This window comes from Clarias gariepinus, chromosome 7, assembly GCF_024256425.1.
Source record: "Clarias gariepinus isolate MV-2021 ecotype Netherlands chromosome 7, CGAR_prim_01v2, whole genome shotgun sequence".
Taxonomy (NCBI): Eukaryota; Metazoa; Chordata; class Actinopteri; order Siluriformes; family Clariidae; genus Clarias; species Clarias gariepinus.
In genome coordinates, this window is record NC_071106.1 from 11,573,126 (window position 1) to 11,589,802 (window position 16,677).

A 16,677-nucleotide genomic window follows, 5' to 3' on the forward strand; every position below is an offset into this window, starting at 1 on the left:
TTTCACATCTGATTTGTGTGTAATTAGTTTTGTGCAAAAGTCTGATCATCTGTGCACTTTTAATTTAATCTTGATCATCTCAAGGATTGTATTTCTAGGTAACTAAAAGACCTTTGTACATTCTGTTAGGGTTCCAATGGGCAACTGTTATTGTTTTATATAAAAAGAAAAATCCTGTGTATAATATTATCCTTAATATGCTCCTCTTCTATATACTGGTTTCATTATATGTAAAGTGAAATATTTCAATCCCGGGGCACTGCTCAGGTGCTATTAATTCCAGCGTTCAGCTTATCTGTATTGTTGGTTTGGGTGTTCCTCATCTTTCTTTGGGCAATACCCCATAAAGAATCAGGTCAGGTGAGTTGACTCACCAGTCAAGCACTGTAATATCATGGTCAGCAAACCAGTTAGTTTTGGCACTTTGCGCAGGGAGGAAGCATGAAGTGGTCTAAACTATCCTTGTATATGGCTGCATCGCCTTTTGACTTGATAAAATGCAGTGGACCTCCACCAGCAGATGACAATGCACCCCAAATACTCATTAACTGTAGAAGCTTCACACTGTACTTCAATCAACTTGGATTCTGTGACTCTCCACTCTTCATCCAGACTTTGGGACCTTGATTTCTAAATAAAAAGCTATATTGACCATCATCGAATTGACTATCATTGAAAAAGGGAACTTTGGAAGCAACGGGGCAATTCTCTTTCTTCTTAGCCGAGATAAAATAGTCTGGTTCGGGTGTCGTTTGGTACTAGGAGTGCAACACTTTTCTGCTGATGCTCATTTTCTGTAGATGTCTGTGCATATTGTTTTTTAATGTACTGACTCCAGCCTTACTCCACTCCTTATGAAACTCTCCAAGGTCATGAATCGTATTTGCTTCTTAAACCTTCTGATGACTGCTGCTTATGCACCCTTTCCAAACTTGTTGTCTAGGACATCCCACAGTTGCTCAACCAGATGGACATCTGGTGAATTTGAAAGCCAGATCAGCAACTTCAAACTCTTTACTATGTTTCTTAAACCATTCCTTAATGAATTTCTGTTTGTCAGAGAACATTAACCTGCTGAAAAAGAACACTATAAGGGGATATGTTGTCTACAACTTTTTGGTAGGTGCCAAAGTAACATTAGCATGAATGCCAAGTCCCAGAAAATCAACCAGTCTTTGTTGGAATGCCTTTTTCCCATAGTGCATCCAGGCACTATTTATTTTCCAGGTAAGTAAATGAGGCAAGCATCCAGCCATCCACATGATGTAAAAGAAAACATGATCCATCAAACCAGGCCATCTTCATCCGGGAGCACTTTGACCATTCTGTGCCTACGCAGCCCTATATAGGCCAAGCACTGTGGGTTCTGTGTGGGTGTAGTGATGCCCCTGGCAAAGTAAGGAATAAGAACGGTGTCCTCAGCAAAGTAAAAGACAGAGCAGCATCAGAGGTGGAAAAGGGAGGTGTGGTCAGGCTCTCAGCAAAGTCGGGTGGTGTAGTAATGTCAGATATGGGGCAGGGAGCCAGAACAACCTTTTCAGTAGTGTGGGGTAATGCAGTGATACAGCGAGACATGGTAAAGTGCCAGTGATAGTAATATTATAGACAGGGGATGCTGGAGACAAAAACATTTTATGATAATCTCTCTTTTCTCTCGTTCACCACCAGATGGAAAAACAAGGTTTGTGGCAACATACACATGATACCGTATGAAGCAAACTATTTTTTTATTGATTAGTTAAATTTTACTAATATGTTTGAGAGTGAAACAGATGGTTTATATTTGAATGGACAGTTTAGACTGATCATGTTAACTTTGTGATTTTTGAGAGTTAAACTTAAACAATCTTTACCCAAGAAAATATTATTCATAGCTTATTCATATTCCATAAATGCATATAATGTGCTCACAAATAAAACGGTGACATTAATCAAATTAGAATGCAATCATAGATTGAACCTCCCTGTGGCGTTGAGAGTCAGAAGCAGCTGGATTTAAATGATTTAGGGCTTTCTGTAAATCACTGTCATCATCCAAGCCTGACATCACAGACTGATATGGTAATCACAGGCAGACCCATTATCCAGAGCCATGGCAGAACATTTACAGTAGCAAGGCAGTCTTCATATAACCTACATGGGAGGCTTTTCTCTCTTCTAATCATCACATCTACCTGAAACGTACTTCTAAATGCCAAAATTGCATGGAAAGTATGAATATGTTTTCTTCTCTGAAATCTTGAAAAACACGCTCTTGGATTTTTCAAAGTTTTACTGGGATTTATTCATTCAATAACAGATCTGTGAAACGGTTTAAGATTAGGCGCTGCCCCCCGTGATGTTGGAAAAGGTTCATGGAAGCTCTTGGTCCATTTATTTGTCTATCCTAAAATCTCGTCTTTCCCTCCCAGATAGCAACATCTTCCAATCCAGTTTATCTAATCATCTATCCATCTTCAAATCCGTCTCTTCACTCAGACACCCTACACTGACCCTGTGGGGAAGCGCAATCTTTCAGCGACTCATGTGGTAGATCTATAGACCTACTGGTGTGTCAGTAAATCTGTCTGCATGGCATGCTAGAGCAATAACCAATAAGCTAGTGTTCTATTGGATGAGATGCATTACCTTTTTCATACTCAAAGTTTCCAGCTGTGACCTGCTCTCACAAAACTTTATACACATTTATGTGTTTTTATGTAATTTATGTATGAATGATTTAGGCAATTAAAAAGAGTTGCACTGGACTAAAAGAAATGAGCTTTTGCTTATTTTTGAGCTCACACGAAAGGAGCAGAAAGCTGCACCCCTTGCTGTCTCATACATTGCTCTCTCTCTTTCTTATTCTCTCTCTCTGTCTGTCTCTCTCTTAATTAAAGTCATAAATCAGGTGAAATGATAATAGTATTCCCCAAATGCTCAAGCAGAGGTAGGGCAATGGAGAAAGGAGATGCTATTACAAATTAATAGGATTTGTGCACTAGAGCACTACACAGATTTTGGCTTTGGTGAATGTTTTATGACTTGCTGTCATGCATAACCACACAATCATTTTTATTTTTTAAATACCACTCGATTTGTTTACATATTTATAGGCTGTATTTTTGTGATCAGTCTTTGATCAGAATTTGGTTCTCTTGGCACCAGGATAGTGAAAAAAATAAAGAGTCTGAAAAGCCGGTATGAAATACAACACAACACTTCTACAGAGTACAGGTGGTGTGTCATGTGGTGGAGCTAAAGTTGAGGAGGAATGTAAAATGCTTTTTTTTTTTCGCTCTTACCTCTAGGTATGGTATGGGAGTGACAGAGGGAAGTGGGTACTCCTTCAGAGTCCGCTGTTCGTCCAGAAACTTGCCCGCTTTTCCATTGTGTGCAGGTTGAAACAGGCCATAGTTCAGAACATCTTTTAGGCTCTGGTTCAAGGCGCAAAGGATGCGCTGTTTAGACAGCCAGATAGGTGATTCCACATTAAACTTCATGCATTTCTACAACACAAACAAAAAAGATGCACAATTGATTCACATTTAAGAACAAAAGAGTGTTTTTTTTCATATAGAAATGTAACATAACAAAGCACTCTGTTGAAACATACAGGAAACAGTGAATGGTGTCACATTCTTAAAAAAAAAAAAAAACTAATATAAGTGTATGCCGTTAGTGTCACATAACAATATTTTCATCATATGTTTCCAAAAGCCAAGAACACCAAAGTACAGCAGAACCAAATTTTGAAGCGGTTCTAGGTTTCTGAGACAATAGCACAACCCTCCCCCCCCCTTTTTTTATAAATATATTGTGCAATATAGAGTATCACATGGTAGTATAATGAAATTTATTTTATTTAATTTTATCCAACTATTTAAACATGGCTAAGCAAAAAAATATCATAGATACAATACTCATACAATCATATGTTTTTTTTCCAAGTTGTTTCTATGACCAAAAAATTATAATAATATTCACATTTTGTGGGTTCGACTTTTTTTTTTTTTTTTTTTTTTTTACATCATTCCAAGTTTCTGGTTTATTTGTGTTTTAAAAGTATTAATAACTCGAATTCAATTGGTTAAAACAGTAATGTCTTTTCCAAACCAGGAAATTGTGTGGCTTACAGCTGACAAAAGTAGTCATGGCTGCTAGACATGCTACAGGTATGAAGCCCTTTTTCTCCCATCCTGGAATAAGATCCTGATGGACACACCAAGTCCGGGGCTTTTTGCCAAGCATTCGCAAAAAAGAAAAAGGAAATAAAAAGGAGATTTAATACAGCTTTTACTATAAAAGATGCAACCTTAAAGTACAACAGGTAAACAGTTGAGGGCGCTGCCCTAGCTACAAGGTACAGGTTAATACTGTTTGCTTTCTAAAAAAGTGTAAAACCTGTTCTTGGCTGCCTTTTTTGAAATGTTTGAAGGTGAGCGCTAACATCAGTCCTATGTCATTCCAATTGTAAAACATCCTGAGACCATTCATTTGTGGCGTTGCTTCTCAGCCATGGGAGTGGGCTCATTTTCAATTTTGCCTTAGAACACAGCCATAAAGAATAGTACAAGTGCAACATTCTCCAAGTGCAACATCTCTTAACCAACCAAGAACAGTTTGATGCACCATGACAAAACAGTGCCTTCTCCACCTTACTATAAGGCAAAAGTGATAAAGTGGCTTAGGGAACAAAACATCAAAAATCTAGGTCCGAACAAAAACCCACAAATTCTGTCAAACTCCAAGCATTGATTATGCAAGAATGGGCTGCTGTCAGATGTCTTGAAAAAGAAGGGTCAACACTGCAAATATTGACTCTTTGCATAAACTTAATGTAACTGTCAATAAAAGTCTTCAGTATTCCATTGTAACATGTGACAAAAAGATTGAAGCAGTGGACTGTTTCATTAGACTGATGTGAAAATTAATATTTGTTTCATTCTCAAAACTTTTGGCCTAAACTGTAGACCTAATGACAGAACAAATTATGGTTTTAGTATTTCTCGACTCCTGGAATAAGAAAAAGTTGGAATAAATTGGCTGTAATTTCTTTCAATCAAACTGTACAGGTGAACAAGCTATAAAATTAGACTATTCTTTGCTTTGACGTCATAGTTATTGCTTTACTTCAAATTCCATGTGCATGAATACAATTCCAAATCAGGAACAGTTCAATCCTAGGTCATTTACATATTTCCTGAAGTGCATTTGTGTCTTAAGTGATTTTGTTCTTCACAGCATGTTTGTGACATACTTCTTGCTTAATGGGTTTACAGAAACCAATCATCATGACACATGCCATGGAAATGATTTGAAAATGTCATCATTTATTGTAATTTTACGTTAAAATGTGAGCATGTCAAAAACATGCAAATGACAAAACTAAAACTCCAGATGACTTGAAATTATTTTATTTTCTGAATCTGCTATTCCACATGTGGGCTCAATATTACAACCATAGTAATGTTCAAAAATTAAAGTATACACTTTGCACACTTTGTGTGTCTTTTTTTTCATGCTGAAATAAACAATATATCCCAACAATCGGGAAAAAGGTAAAAAAAAAAATGGGGGAAAAAATTAAGTGAACAAAATGGCTTGATCTTTATGATGACTTTACCCTACATACTGAAAAGAAAAATCCTATCTTAGAAAGAACTCTATCAGGGATTGAGGAAACAATCTAAGGCTCACAGCACTAAATTATGGCTAACACCCCTCATCATTGCCTCTCGAAACATATCCAAACTATTTCTGGATCCACATAACACACTCAGCTGAAACTTGCACACTGCACATCAAGGGTAAACACATCAGCACTGAAAATCTCAGTTCCAATTTAGTTCTATCCAGATCTTGGATAAAGTAGTGCAATAAAAGTAAATGATCTGTTCCAGACAAATTCAGGTTTAGGACTGAGCAGCTGTCTAAACACTCCACAAGCAATCCATATGAACACAAATTAGGGATACAATACAAACATGTATGACTAATTAATTAAACTTTAATTATTAAATACAATTAATTAATTAATTAATACAACATGGTGATTTAACAAATGGACATCCTCTGCTACAGTTCCAGTTACCCTGTGCCCTCAGATCCCTTTTCTCATATGGTCTTGTGTTGTTTTAATTCATTTGCTTGAATGTTTGACATGTTTGTTGTGAGATGCTTTTCTGCTCAACATGTTCGCATAGAGTTGTTATCTAAGTTACCAGTGCCTTTCTGTTATCTTGAAACAGTCTGACCATTCTCCTCCAATATTAATCACCAACTAAGAGTTTCCAATCATCTGATGTATAGCTGGAAGATTGATGACTTGTATGTTAAAATTCAAGTTCCCTAATCCCCTATTCCCTAATCCGGATATTTAGACATTATTTCTTTCATGCATGTTTTTGTAGATACGCTTTAAATAATGTGAACAATAATGTCAAAACATGCCAGTAGGTAGATTGATGACACTAAATTGGCCTTGGGCGTGACTAAATATGATGGATTGGAGGAACCTCCAAGAAGTATTCATGCCTCTTGATCAGCATTACTGAGACAGAAACTGGATCCAACATCCAACACCACACATGTTGTATATTATGGCCTTCCCCACCCCATTGCCATAAAGCTGGGAACACAGTGTCTGCAATATGTTGTTATGCCATAGCCTTATAGCTTACATTCTGGACTAATAGCTACTGTACTCCAGTATGACAATGCCCCTATGCGCAAAGCAAGCTCCATGAAGAGACAGCTTGACAAGGTTCAATTAAAAGATCTTCTGCACAAAACCCTGACCTCAAACCTACTGAACACCTTTGGAATAAACTTGAATGCTGACTGTAAGCCAGGTCTTCTTACTCAACATCAGAGCCTGACCTCACTAATGTTCTGGGAGAGGAATAAACACAAATCTCCACAGTCACATTCCATAATCTAGTGGAAAGCCTTCCCAGAATAGTTTTTTCATTCCTTTTCAGAGTTATTGGCACAGAATTTTATGCCAGCTGCCCTTCCTGCAGTTACTCAACCATTTCTTCCAGCATGGGACTGGCACTGAGGATGCCCTGCATCTCGGTGGTTGGGCATTTTATATTGGTTTAGGGTAAAGGGTCTTCCCCAAGGGCTTAAGAGTGGCAATCTGATTGTGGCAGGGCGAGTGTGGGTATAAGAGAGAATAATTCTGGTATGGGATGTTCAACAAGCACATACAGTATGGATGTGATGGTCTGGTGTCCAAATCATTTGGCCATATAATGTGCATACCGTAGAGTATATGAGGATTTTTAATACAGTATATCACATTATGTGCTTATAGTTTCACCTTTTCAAATAGGATTAGTTTAAACGATGTACAATATGTGGTTAGGAACTTACTGTATATTAAATTTACTTTGTGAAGTACCCTTTTTATTACCCTTATTACTTATGCCTAGGGAAAAGCAGAAATACCATTTACCTAAATGTGCATGGTATATTTGTTCTATTACCTTTTGAATACCTAATCAATCATATCTTACATTTATGTTATGTTATTCTCATAACTACATATAATTTCCTCACTGCATTTGCTAACTGTTTTATGCAACTACTATACATTATTCCTGGATGAATAACAAAACAATAAGACAATATTAACGGATTAAGCACTAGGCTACCTTGTTTTTAAAAATATCCCTGTACACCCGAGGGATCATTTTCAGTAATCCATAAAAGTTTTTTTTTTTTTTTATGCATATGCATCCCATGCCATCCCATGTAAAATCTAATCTGAGAACGATGAGATGATTGGAAGCTGAACGGCACTAAAACAGTCCTCATATCCCTTATACTCTGCTCTTCAGACAACTACAAGGACATATTGTTCAGTAGCTGTATTATTTTTAATCACCTTTCCCAACACACTCCAATTTCAAGAGACACCCCTCTAAATGCCATTTAATGACATCATTACTTACAGTACACCAGCAAAGAATAACAACGATGGGGGAAGTCTTTTAGACTGCATACAGTACCACACTGTATGTGCTTTGTTTGCAAATATGAAACGAGTCCAGTGAGCACGGCTAAATCAGATCTGATTATTTCAGCTGACCCTGCCTCTGTTTATAATCAGCTTGAGTGTACTAGACAAGGCAATTACACCTGCCATGTATAGTTTAATTACCTTCAGATATGAAATATGCAATTTATTGTCACATTACAGTTTATACAGATACTAAATAAGGTATGAAATGAACGAACAAAGCAAAACCAAACAAATTAAAATATACGGGTCACTCAGAAAACACACTGCCTGGCTAAAAGGGATTAAAAAAAGGTCACACACACATATTAGTTCATTTCACCACAATTAACTTTTATTACAGCGCACAATGTGGTTGCCAGTTCATGTTTGAAAATGGTTTCTCACGCTCCCAGAACCATTCTACAACACGCCTGTGTCGTCAGGAAAGAAAAACCCCATACTGTAGATGTGATGACCTGGTCATTCAGTCCATTCAGGTGGTCAGCTGACTTCATTGTTTCGCCACATAACATTGCTGAACCTAGTCCTGACCAACACAAGCAACCCCAGATCATAATGTTGCCTCCAGAGGCTTGTACAGTGGCCACTATGAAGGACTGGTGCATCACCTCATGCGCTTCCCTTCTTACCCTGACACGCTCATCATTATGGAAAAGGGTCGATCTGGACTCATCAGATCACATGACTGTTTTTCCATTGCCAATCTTTATGCTTTCTACCAAACCGAAGCCTTTTTTCTAATTAGCCTCACTAACAAGTGGCTTCCTGGTGATGTTTAGTCCCAAACCAAACAAAAGTTCTCATTGACACATTCCGCATGTGGAAATGCTCTTACATTCATTATTACATATATCCCTTATTTAACATTTTTTTTTTGTCTTGACACGAACTTTACAGATCCTTCCAGGTTTTAATACTGTTTAGGATAGTTTTTAATCCAGTTTCAGTAATTTCAGTGATTTTCTGAGGTGTTTAACTTTGTTTATCATGGGTCCTTCTAAAATATCACCTTTTTTTGGGCGAGCAGTGTACATACAAAATGTCCAGGCAATTCAGCACTTAGAGATGTAGTAATACTGTAGTTAAGCATAGTGAACAGTATTAACAGAGAAACAGAATGCCTCCATTTTTACTTATATTTGAATGTTTAAATAGTACGTGCAATATATTTGTGCAGTAATATGTATAGCTGGAAGATTGATGGCATGTATGGTAAAATGGTATACCATATAAAATGGTATAGATCAGGCATACCTCTTACACTTAGGAAAGAAGTATCTCTTTGGGCACTATATTGAAACACTCTTATGTAAACCTCTTTGATGTATTAAAATAAATTATTTGATAAATAAAGAAATACATAAGGGTGGCATAGTAGTAAGCACTCTGCACGTTCAGGGTCGAGGGATCGATTCCTGCCTGTGTGTGTTTGCATGTTTTCCCTGTGCTTGGTGGGTTTTCTCTGGGAAGTCTGGTGTTCTCCCACAGTCCAAAGACATACAGATCATTCTAATCGGCCGTTTTGTGTGTGTGTGTGTGTGTGTGTGTGTGTGTGTGTGTGTGTGTGTGTGTGTGTGTGTGGGAGTATGTATGCCCAGTGATGGATTGGCACCTTGTCCTGGGTGTACCCCACCCTGTGCCCTAAGTCTCCTGGGATAGGCTCCAGTCCCACGAGACCCTGTACACACGTATAAGCTGTATAGAAAATGAATAAAATAAATGAATGAATGAAAATAAAATAGACATTTTTGATTTTTACTTTTCATCATATTTTAATGATCTGTAATATATAATGTACAGCACTCCTGGATGCAGCTTTCCTAGTTTTCCAACATGTAAGTTCATTAATGCATCCACAGAAATCCTACATAATCAGTTTTTGTCAAACTGTAGTCTTTGTGCATCACCACAAGCAGTATTTACCTTCTCACCTGCATTTAGTTGTACATCAGGCAGTTTTTAAACTGTGCTAGAGCGATGCAACACAATTCCACATTAAGATATACTGAAACTATTTAAAAGCAACGATGATCAGTTTTGTTTCAGAGCGCTTCATGGCGGAAGTGGAAGTGGATTGTGAGCAGATACGTTATCACTTTTCAAATAAGTTTATAACAAGCATTTAATGAGCCTGACTAGTTAATGTTAGATTACAGCTGGGTTGTAAAGGGTACCACTACATGCAAAACAAACCTTATTGGTGAATACATTTTGTCTGAACTGTTAAATTCTTAATGTGATTTTTACAGTTGTTAGTTCTGACCGAATAATCTGCCTGACTAAATGAGAGGCATTCAATGTGTGATGATAATAAAGCATAACAGCACAGTATGTTCTGTATCACTCCACAGAACTGAAAAGAGGTTAGAGCAGAGGTCTGCCAAAACTCACATGCAAAAACAGTCACAGAAGCAATTTAAGCGAATAAAACCCCAGATCAGGCCGTGGATATATATATATATATATATATATATATATATATATATACAGTATATACAGTATATGAATTCAAATTCAAATTTTATTTGTCACATACATAGTTATACACATACGATATGCAGTGAAATGCTTACTCTATATATACACAAGTACATAATGTAAATGAACACGCGGGTACATTTTATATATAAACTGAACATATAAAAAGTTGGGATCACTTGCAAATTTGCTTTTGTGTAGTGCTACTAGGAATTTCAAAACTATAATATAACACACATGGAATTAGGTAATTATGTAACAACAGAAACAGTCAGTTGTTATTTTAAGACTCGGAGGTCAGCCTTTCTGGAATAGTTCTTGCAAGAACAGTATTGTCAAGTGCATTTGCAAAACACATGATGAAACTGCCGCTTATAAAGACCTGCCCAGGAAAGCAAGACCAAAACCTACCTCTGCTGCAGAAGAAAAGTTCATTTAGAGCTACCAGCCTCAGAAATCAATAATTAAACAGCACCTTGTATAAGAGATGTTATGAAGGCAGATCAAGAGTAGAAGATACGTCTCAATATCAACTGTTCGAATAAGATTATTGCACATTTTGGATGCCTTTAGCATTGTAGAAAAAATTTTAAATCAGGAACAACCATTATATACAGTATATTATATACAGTATATATATATATATATATATATATATATATATATATATATATATATATATATATCAATTTACTTTACTATTTTAAAAGCTGATTTTCTATTAATTAAAGAGTGTACTAGTGCTAACCTCATTCTACGCCTCACTCTATGGAGAGTATGTCTCCATATCTCTACAGTATGTATCCATATGTCTCCATATCTCTACAGTATGTATCCATATGTCTCCACATCTCTACAGACCTGTTTTGCTCAAAGGAGACCCAACTCCACCCGTCACTTTTCAATCTCCCTACCATACTCCAAATCCTGCGGAGTTTATATCAATATAAAGCACATGTGACCTGTTATGAGCTTCTCCTTGCTTTGTCATCAATAATGAATTAGTCCAGTCTCCACCAGCGCTTATGAAACACATACAGGCATTTTAAAGCACAGAGCTGTACTGATCAAAAGAAAACTGACACAATCCAACAGGCCAGAGAGAGATCAAGATTGAGATGAAAGTAACTGTGTGTGTGTGTGTGTGTGTGTGCGTGCGTGTGTGTGTGTGTGTGCGTGTGTGTGTGTGTGTGTGTGCGTGCGTGTGTGTGTGTGTGTGCGCGAAAGAAAGAGAGACTCAGGGAAAGACAGATTGAGAGTACCCATATTCATCACAGAATCTCTATACTGTATGTCTTTAACATCAAATACAGCTTTGAACTTTTGTTACTTCACCAGAGTCACTGGGCCGTGCATTAACGAGACAAACACAAGGAGCAGCAGGGAATTTCTATCTAGATCTTATATAATCATACTACACAAACACTTTATTAAGCTTTTCCCACAGAACATGGCTTTAATGTTGAATGGCACTCCACACACACACACACACACACACACAAATTCTATTGTCCCACGTCGCCCCAATACTTCGCTCCCTCTTCTGGCTTCCTGTTGATGCCAACAGCAAATTTAAACCACTGATGCTTCCTTATTAAGTCAATAACATGGCAGAGTATCCGCTTAACTCATAGCATGTATTACACCCCGCACTGCACCATACTCCCTCCGATCATACCACTGCTTAACTGATTACTCTGTCCATCAGAGTAGAAGGAAGGCATGCATCAAGATACTGTAGATGTCCAGCTGAGACACTTCTAGTCTTTAAACAACTTCGTAGGACCCATAATTTCCTTAAATACTTTGGGGTAATAAAAAAATGCTCCCAAACTGTGGTTTATACTGATGGTAGTCCTTCCCTGGATTTTCACTGGGAGTGGGAGCAATGCGTTTTGATCATGCAGTTAATTGGGGTAGGGCCAGGGGTAGCTCAGTGGTTAAGGCATTGGACTACGGTTCGGAGGATCCCAGGTTCAAACCCCACAACCACCAAGTTGCCACTGTTGGGCCCTTAACCCTCAACTGCTCAGATGTGTAATGAGATAAAAATGTTAGTCGCTCTGGATAAGAGCGTCTGCCAAATGACTAAATGTAAATGTAATTGCTCCTGGTCTAGTTAATGGCTATGATTCTGCCAGGTGTCCTGAGACACATTTCTGGAGCATCTCAGTGGCGGCTCTCTACTTCACATAGCTAAAGTTATGCACCTGTCTGAAAGCAGTTCAACCCATAGATCATAAAAAAAAAATTGCAACCATACAAATAAGAATACATACTACAGATCAAAATCTGTAAACAAGAAAAAGGGGGAAAAACAATAAATAACTTTCTTTCAGGCAGGTCCCAGGTTTAATGCCGGATGCCCTTCCTGCCACCCCTCCCATTTTTCTAACCGGGCCACTAGACTAGACAGGATTCAGGGGCCTTTATGAAGGGCCCAACAATGTCAAGCTTGGTGGTCCAGGGGTTTGCACCTCCAAGGTTCTGATCAGTAACCCGAAACGTTATTTATTGATTTACGCCTATTGTTTAGTATCTTTAAAGAACCTATTAAATTCTTTTTAAAAATGCTTTTTAAATTCATTTCATTAATTAAAATGTGTTCAATATTAATGTCTCTATTGTGGAGCAGTTACCACCAGGCTGATTCGTTCTCAAAAACAGCACATTCCAAATTGGTTTGATTTTCTTATGCTGTAGCATGTAAAAATCAAGAAAATCTAAAAAAAAAAAAAAATCTAAAATCAAGAATTAATTAATAAATTGCCAAGAATAGGGGTGATCATATACTGAACATTGTAAGAAAACCAGTGTTGGGAAATCTTCTTAAGTAACTTTGTTAACGAATTTATCTCTATATGTTGACATGATTTGAAAAACAGCATATGATCAATATGTAATATGCACATACAGTACAGAACATATGTGTATATTTTGTCCTAAAATTTAAACTATGTAAATATTATCAATGGGACCTCAGCTAATCCAGTGAAACTACTTACCTACTAGATTGCTTTTTCATATTTATATGTATAATAAAATCACTACCACCTTATTAATTAAAATTTTTTAAATATTCTCACTGCCCATTTATCTATTAGTCACTTAGTTAACTCTAGCTGAGCTCTTATAGATTTAGATTTAATTAATCAAGGAAAACAAATAGATACGGTGATTAAAATATAATTAATTATCTAGCTATAACTATTATTTTATACTGAATTCAATGGTTTGGGGAGTTTTCTGAGCAGTATTTCTTTAACCTTTTTTAATCAGTTAAAAAAAATTATATACGTCTGGTGAAAATGCTAATAATAATCGCTATATGGCAGCATGTTTTCCTAACGATACATGCAGGAAATGTGTATTTCAATGCCTGAATGCACAGAATTCAACACAAAAAACAGGCACACCATAACTAAGGTTGTGTAGAACACCCTTTCTGCAAACAGCAGCATAGTTACGTTATGATTAGCTTAAGTGGCAGCTTGACGGAGCAAGACCTTGAACCGTCAACCTTCTGATCAGTAACTCAAACCCTTAACCCATTGAGCTACCACTGCCCCTTACTGGGATGGAAGTGATTTTTCCCATGGTGGTTTCCTGAATGCTGCTTCTCACCTCATTTACCCCCAACTACCCACAACACCACCCATTCATATCATCTCTGAGTGTCCCAGCCCCAGTCTGTAAACAGGGTCAGCTTGAGTACTGTATGCTAAAGTTCCTCATAAATCTTCCTTAGTGGTGGCACAGTAGACTTGCCCACTGGAGACCACGCTATCAGCATGACCAAACACATTTCACACAGATATTCCCATTTCAGACGAGTTCAAGCCCATAACCTGAGCAGCCATGTGGAATAACACTAACCGTGAGGCCCCAGATTTCACTCATTATAGGGTTAGTATTTTAAAGCTGCTGTCAGACTTGCTTTTGAAGCACTGAGAATATGTGCGTTTTATGACAGTTTATTTGAAAAAAAAAAAAAAACTTGTTGAGTAAGGAGTCAAAAAACAACAACAACAAAATTGGACATAAAATAAATATATGGAACTGACATGGAGTTATTGTTCCACCATATCTCATTTTAGCTTTTAAATGGCTGCTACAACAACATGTAGTATGTAGTTCGTAGTAGTATGGATGTACAGTACACAGTGAGTGGAGATACAATACAGCTAATGTATTCCAACACAGCTCTACTGTGTTGGAATACAGATGGATGGAGCATCATTTACTCAGCCTGTCACACTACAATGTTTACTACACCCCTACTAAAGTGATTAAACAATATAGTCAGTCACTTTCCAGTTACTACAGTATAAACACATAGGGACATGTGAATATGACCTTCCAGTATTTTCTACAATTAAGCCCAGTCTTAGTGGAACCTTGGTCTGAAAGCGTTTTGCAAGATGAGCTAATTTATTTTAACTTGATAAACAAGCAAGGTCTTTAACATACGAGTAGTACGCTTGCACTCTGCCGAGCGTCACATGATCACAACTGAGCCAGTGATTCTTCTTTCTCTTTCATGCTGCAGGATTGTGGGTAATCGTCTTATTATAACATTGGGACCACGTGTGTGCGCGTAAAGCATATTTTTTTCATTTTGTTTCCAAGTCTAGTGACTTTCCTTTAGTAACTGTACTGCAAACAACTTCCTACATGAAGAAAAGGTTAAAAAGGCTGCAGCAGTGCGGGTAATTAATTAATGCAGCGTCACATTTGCGCAAAATCCCCCAAAAAACAAGTGTCATTAGAGAGGTTCCTTGGTAAAGACATTTGTCAACAGAGCAGCATTTCCATTTGTGTGTGTGTGCTTAACTGTTATAATTGTACTATAATAATAATAATAATAATAATAATAATAATCTTGGCCAGATACCAGAATAAACCGAATGATAATCTGCTATGTACAGTATATTGTATAATACAATAAAGATTTACCAAATACCAGCAATTAAAGAAATATGTACTTAACAATCATAATGTGGGGTTGTAAAAAGAAAAAGGGTGATGTGAACAAAAATATTAAATTGAACTTGAGTTAGGAGACACCTGTCTGATCTAAATAACCATATCATGATTCTTGAAATGTAGAAACAAATACAAGAGACTTTATATTTTCACACTTATTTTGTGAAATCATCTGCTGTCCCAATGAAACCATCCAACTGCATCTTTTCAACCTGCTGCTCAAGCAACATCACGTGGCTCTGTTATACTCTTAAAACAAGGCACTATCCACCTACTTCCATCTGCAGGAGCTCTGAGATGATGATTGGCTAGTGTCTCTGTAATTTATACAGAGAGAGATTGGTTGATTTTTTTTGTCTATTACCGTAGCATCCACATTTGACCCTAAGGTATTTGTTGCTGTTTTGTGAATGTTACATATATCTATGCTACAGTATGCTCCTATTGATACAGTAACTTACAAATAAGCATCATACCAGTGGTCATATTTGTCATCAGCTGTTTGGTGGAAGTGGCGCTAAATCAGGTGTCATGAACTAGTCACATTGTGCATCCTAAGATTTAGGAACGACCAAAGAAATCTTTTAGAATGTGCAATTTTGTGTGTGTGTGTGTGTGTGTGTGTGGTCTCTAATTGCTCCCTGACTGAGAACTCATGGATAATATGAAGCCAGGTCCTCAGTATTCTGCTAGTGTTTCTTATTCTTTCCAAGCCAAAGCCACTCACTGTCAACTAGGCAACACTCGCTGCATTAATAACATAAGGCATCTGTCCCAGCCTGCTTCTCTTCCTGCCTTAGCTTGCAATATAAGGCACCAGATCTCAAACGTTATAGTGGAAGGTCCCCTTCGAGGATATTGCCACTGACCCCCACTAGCCAGCAAGTGCAAGAGATGTGGCACTGTTCTGACAGCATTACAGTCACTCGTTAAGTGGCTGCACAATTGTCCCCAGTTTGAGAAGTCAAGGCAAGTCAAGTTAAGTGGCTTCTTATTGTCATTTCATCTGGTACAGTACACAGTGATACAGTATGTAACAAAGTTCTCCAATGAGCAAGGTGCTACTGTACATGAAACAACCCAAAACTAACAAGTTTACTCTAAACTAAAGCTGATTACAACACAGAACTGCGTATAATGCATGTTTGCAGACATGTGCACACAGTGCAGGAAAGGACGATCACTACTATAAGAAACACTCA

At 37.4% G+C, this 16,677-nt stretch overlaps 1 protein-coding gene across 1 annotated transcript in view; it reads right to left on the reverse strand.

The window, feature by feature from the left end:
• shank3a (SH3 and multiple ankyrin repeat domains 3a) overlaps positions 1-16,677 on the reverse strand; it is a 246,875-nt gene that overhangs the window by 200,665 nt on the left and 29,533 nt on the right. The window contains exon 2 of the mRNA XM_053500203.1: positions 3,285-3,488. Within this exon, the coding sequence (XP_053356178.1) occupies positions 3,285-3,488 (204 nt within the window). The remainder of the gene's footprint in view (positions 1-3,284; positions 3,489-16,677) is intronic.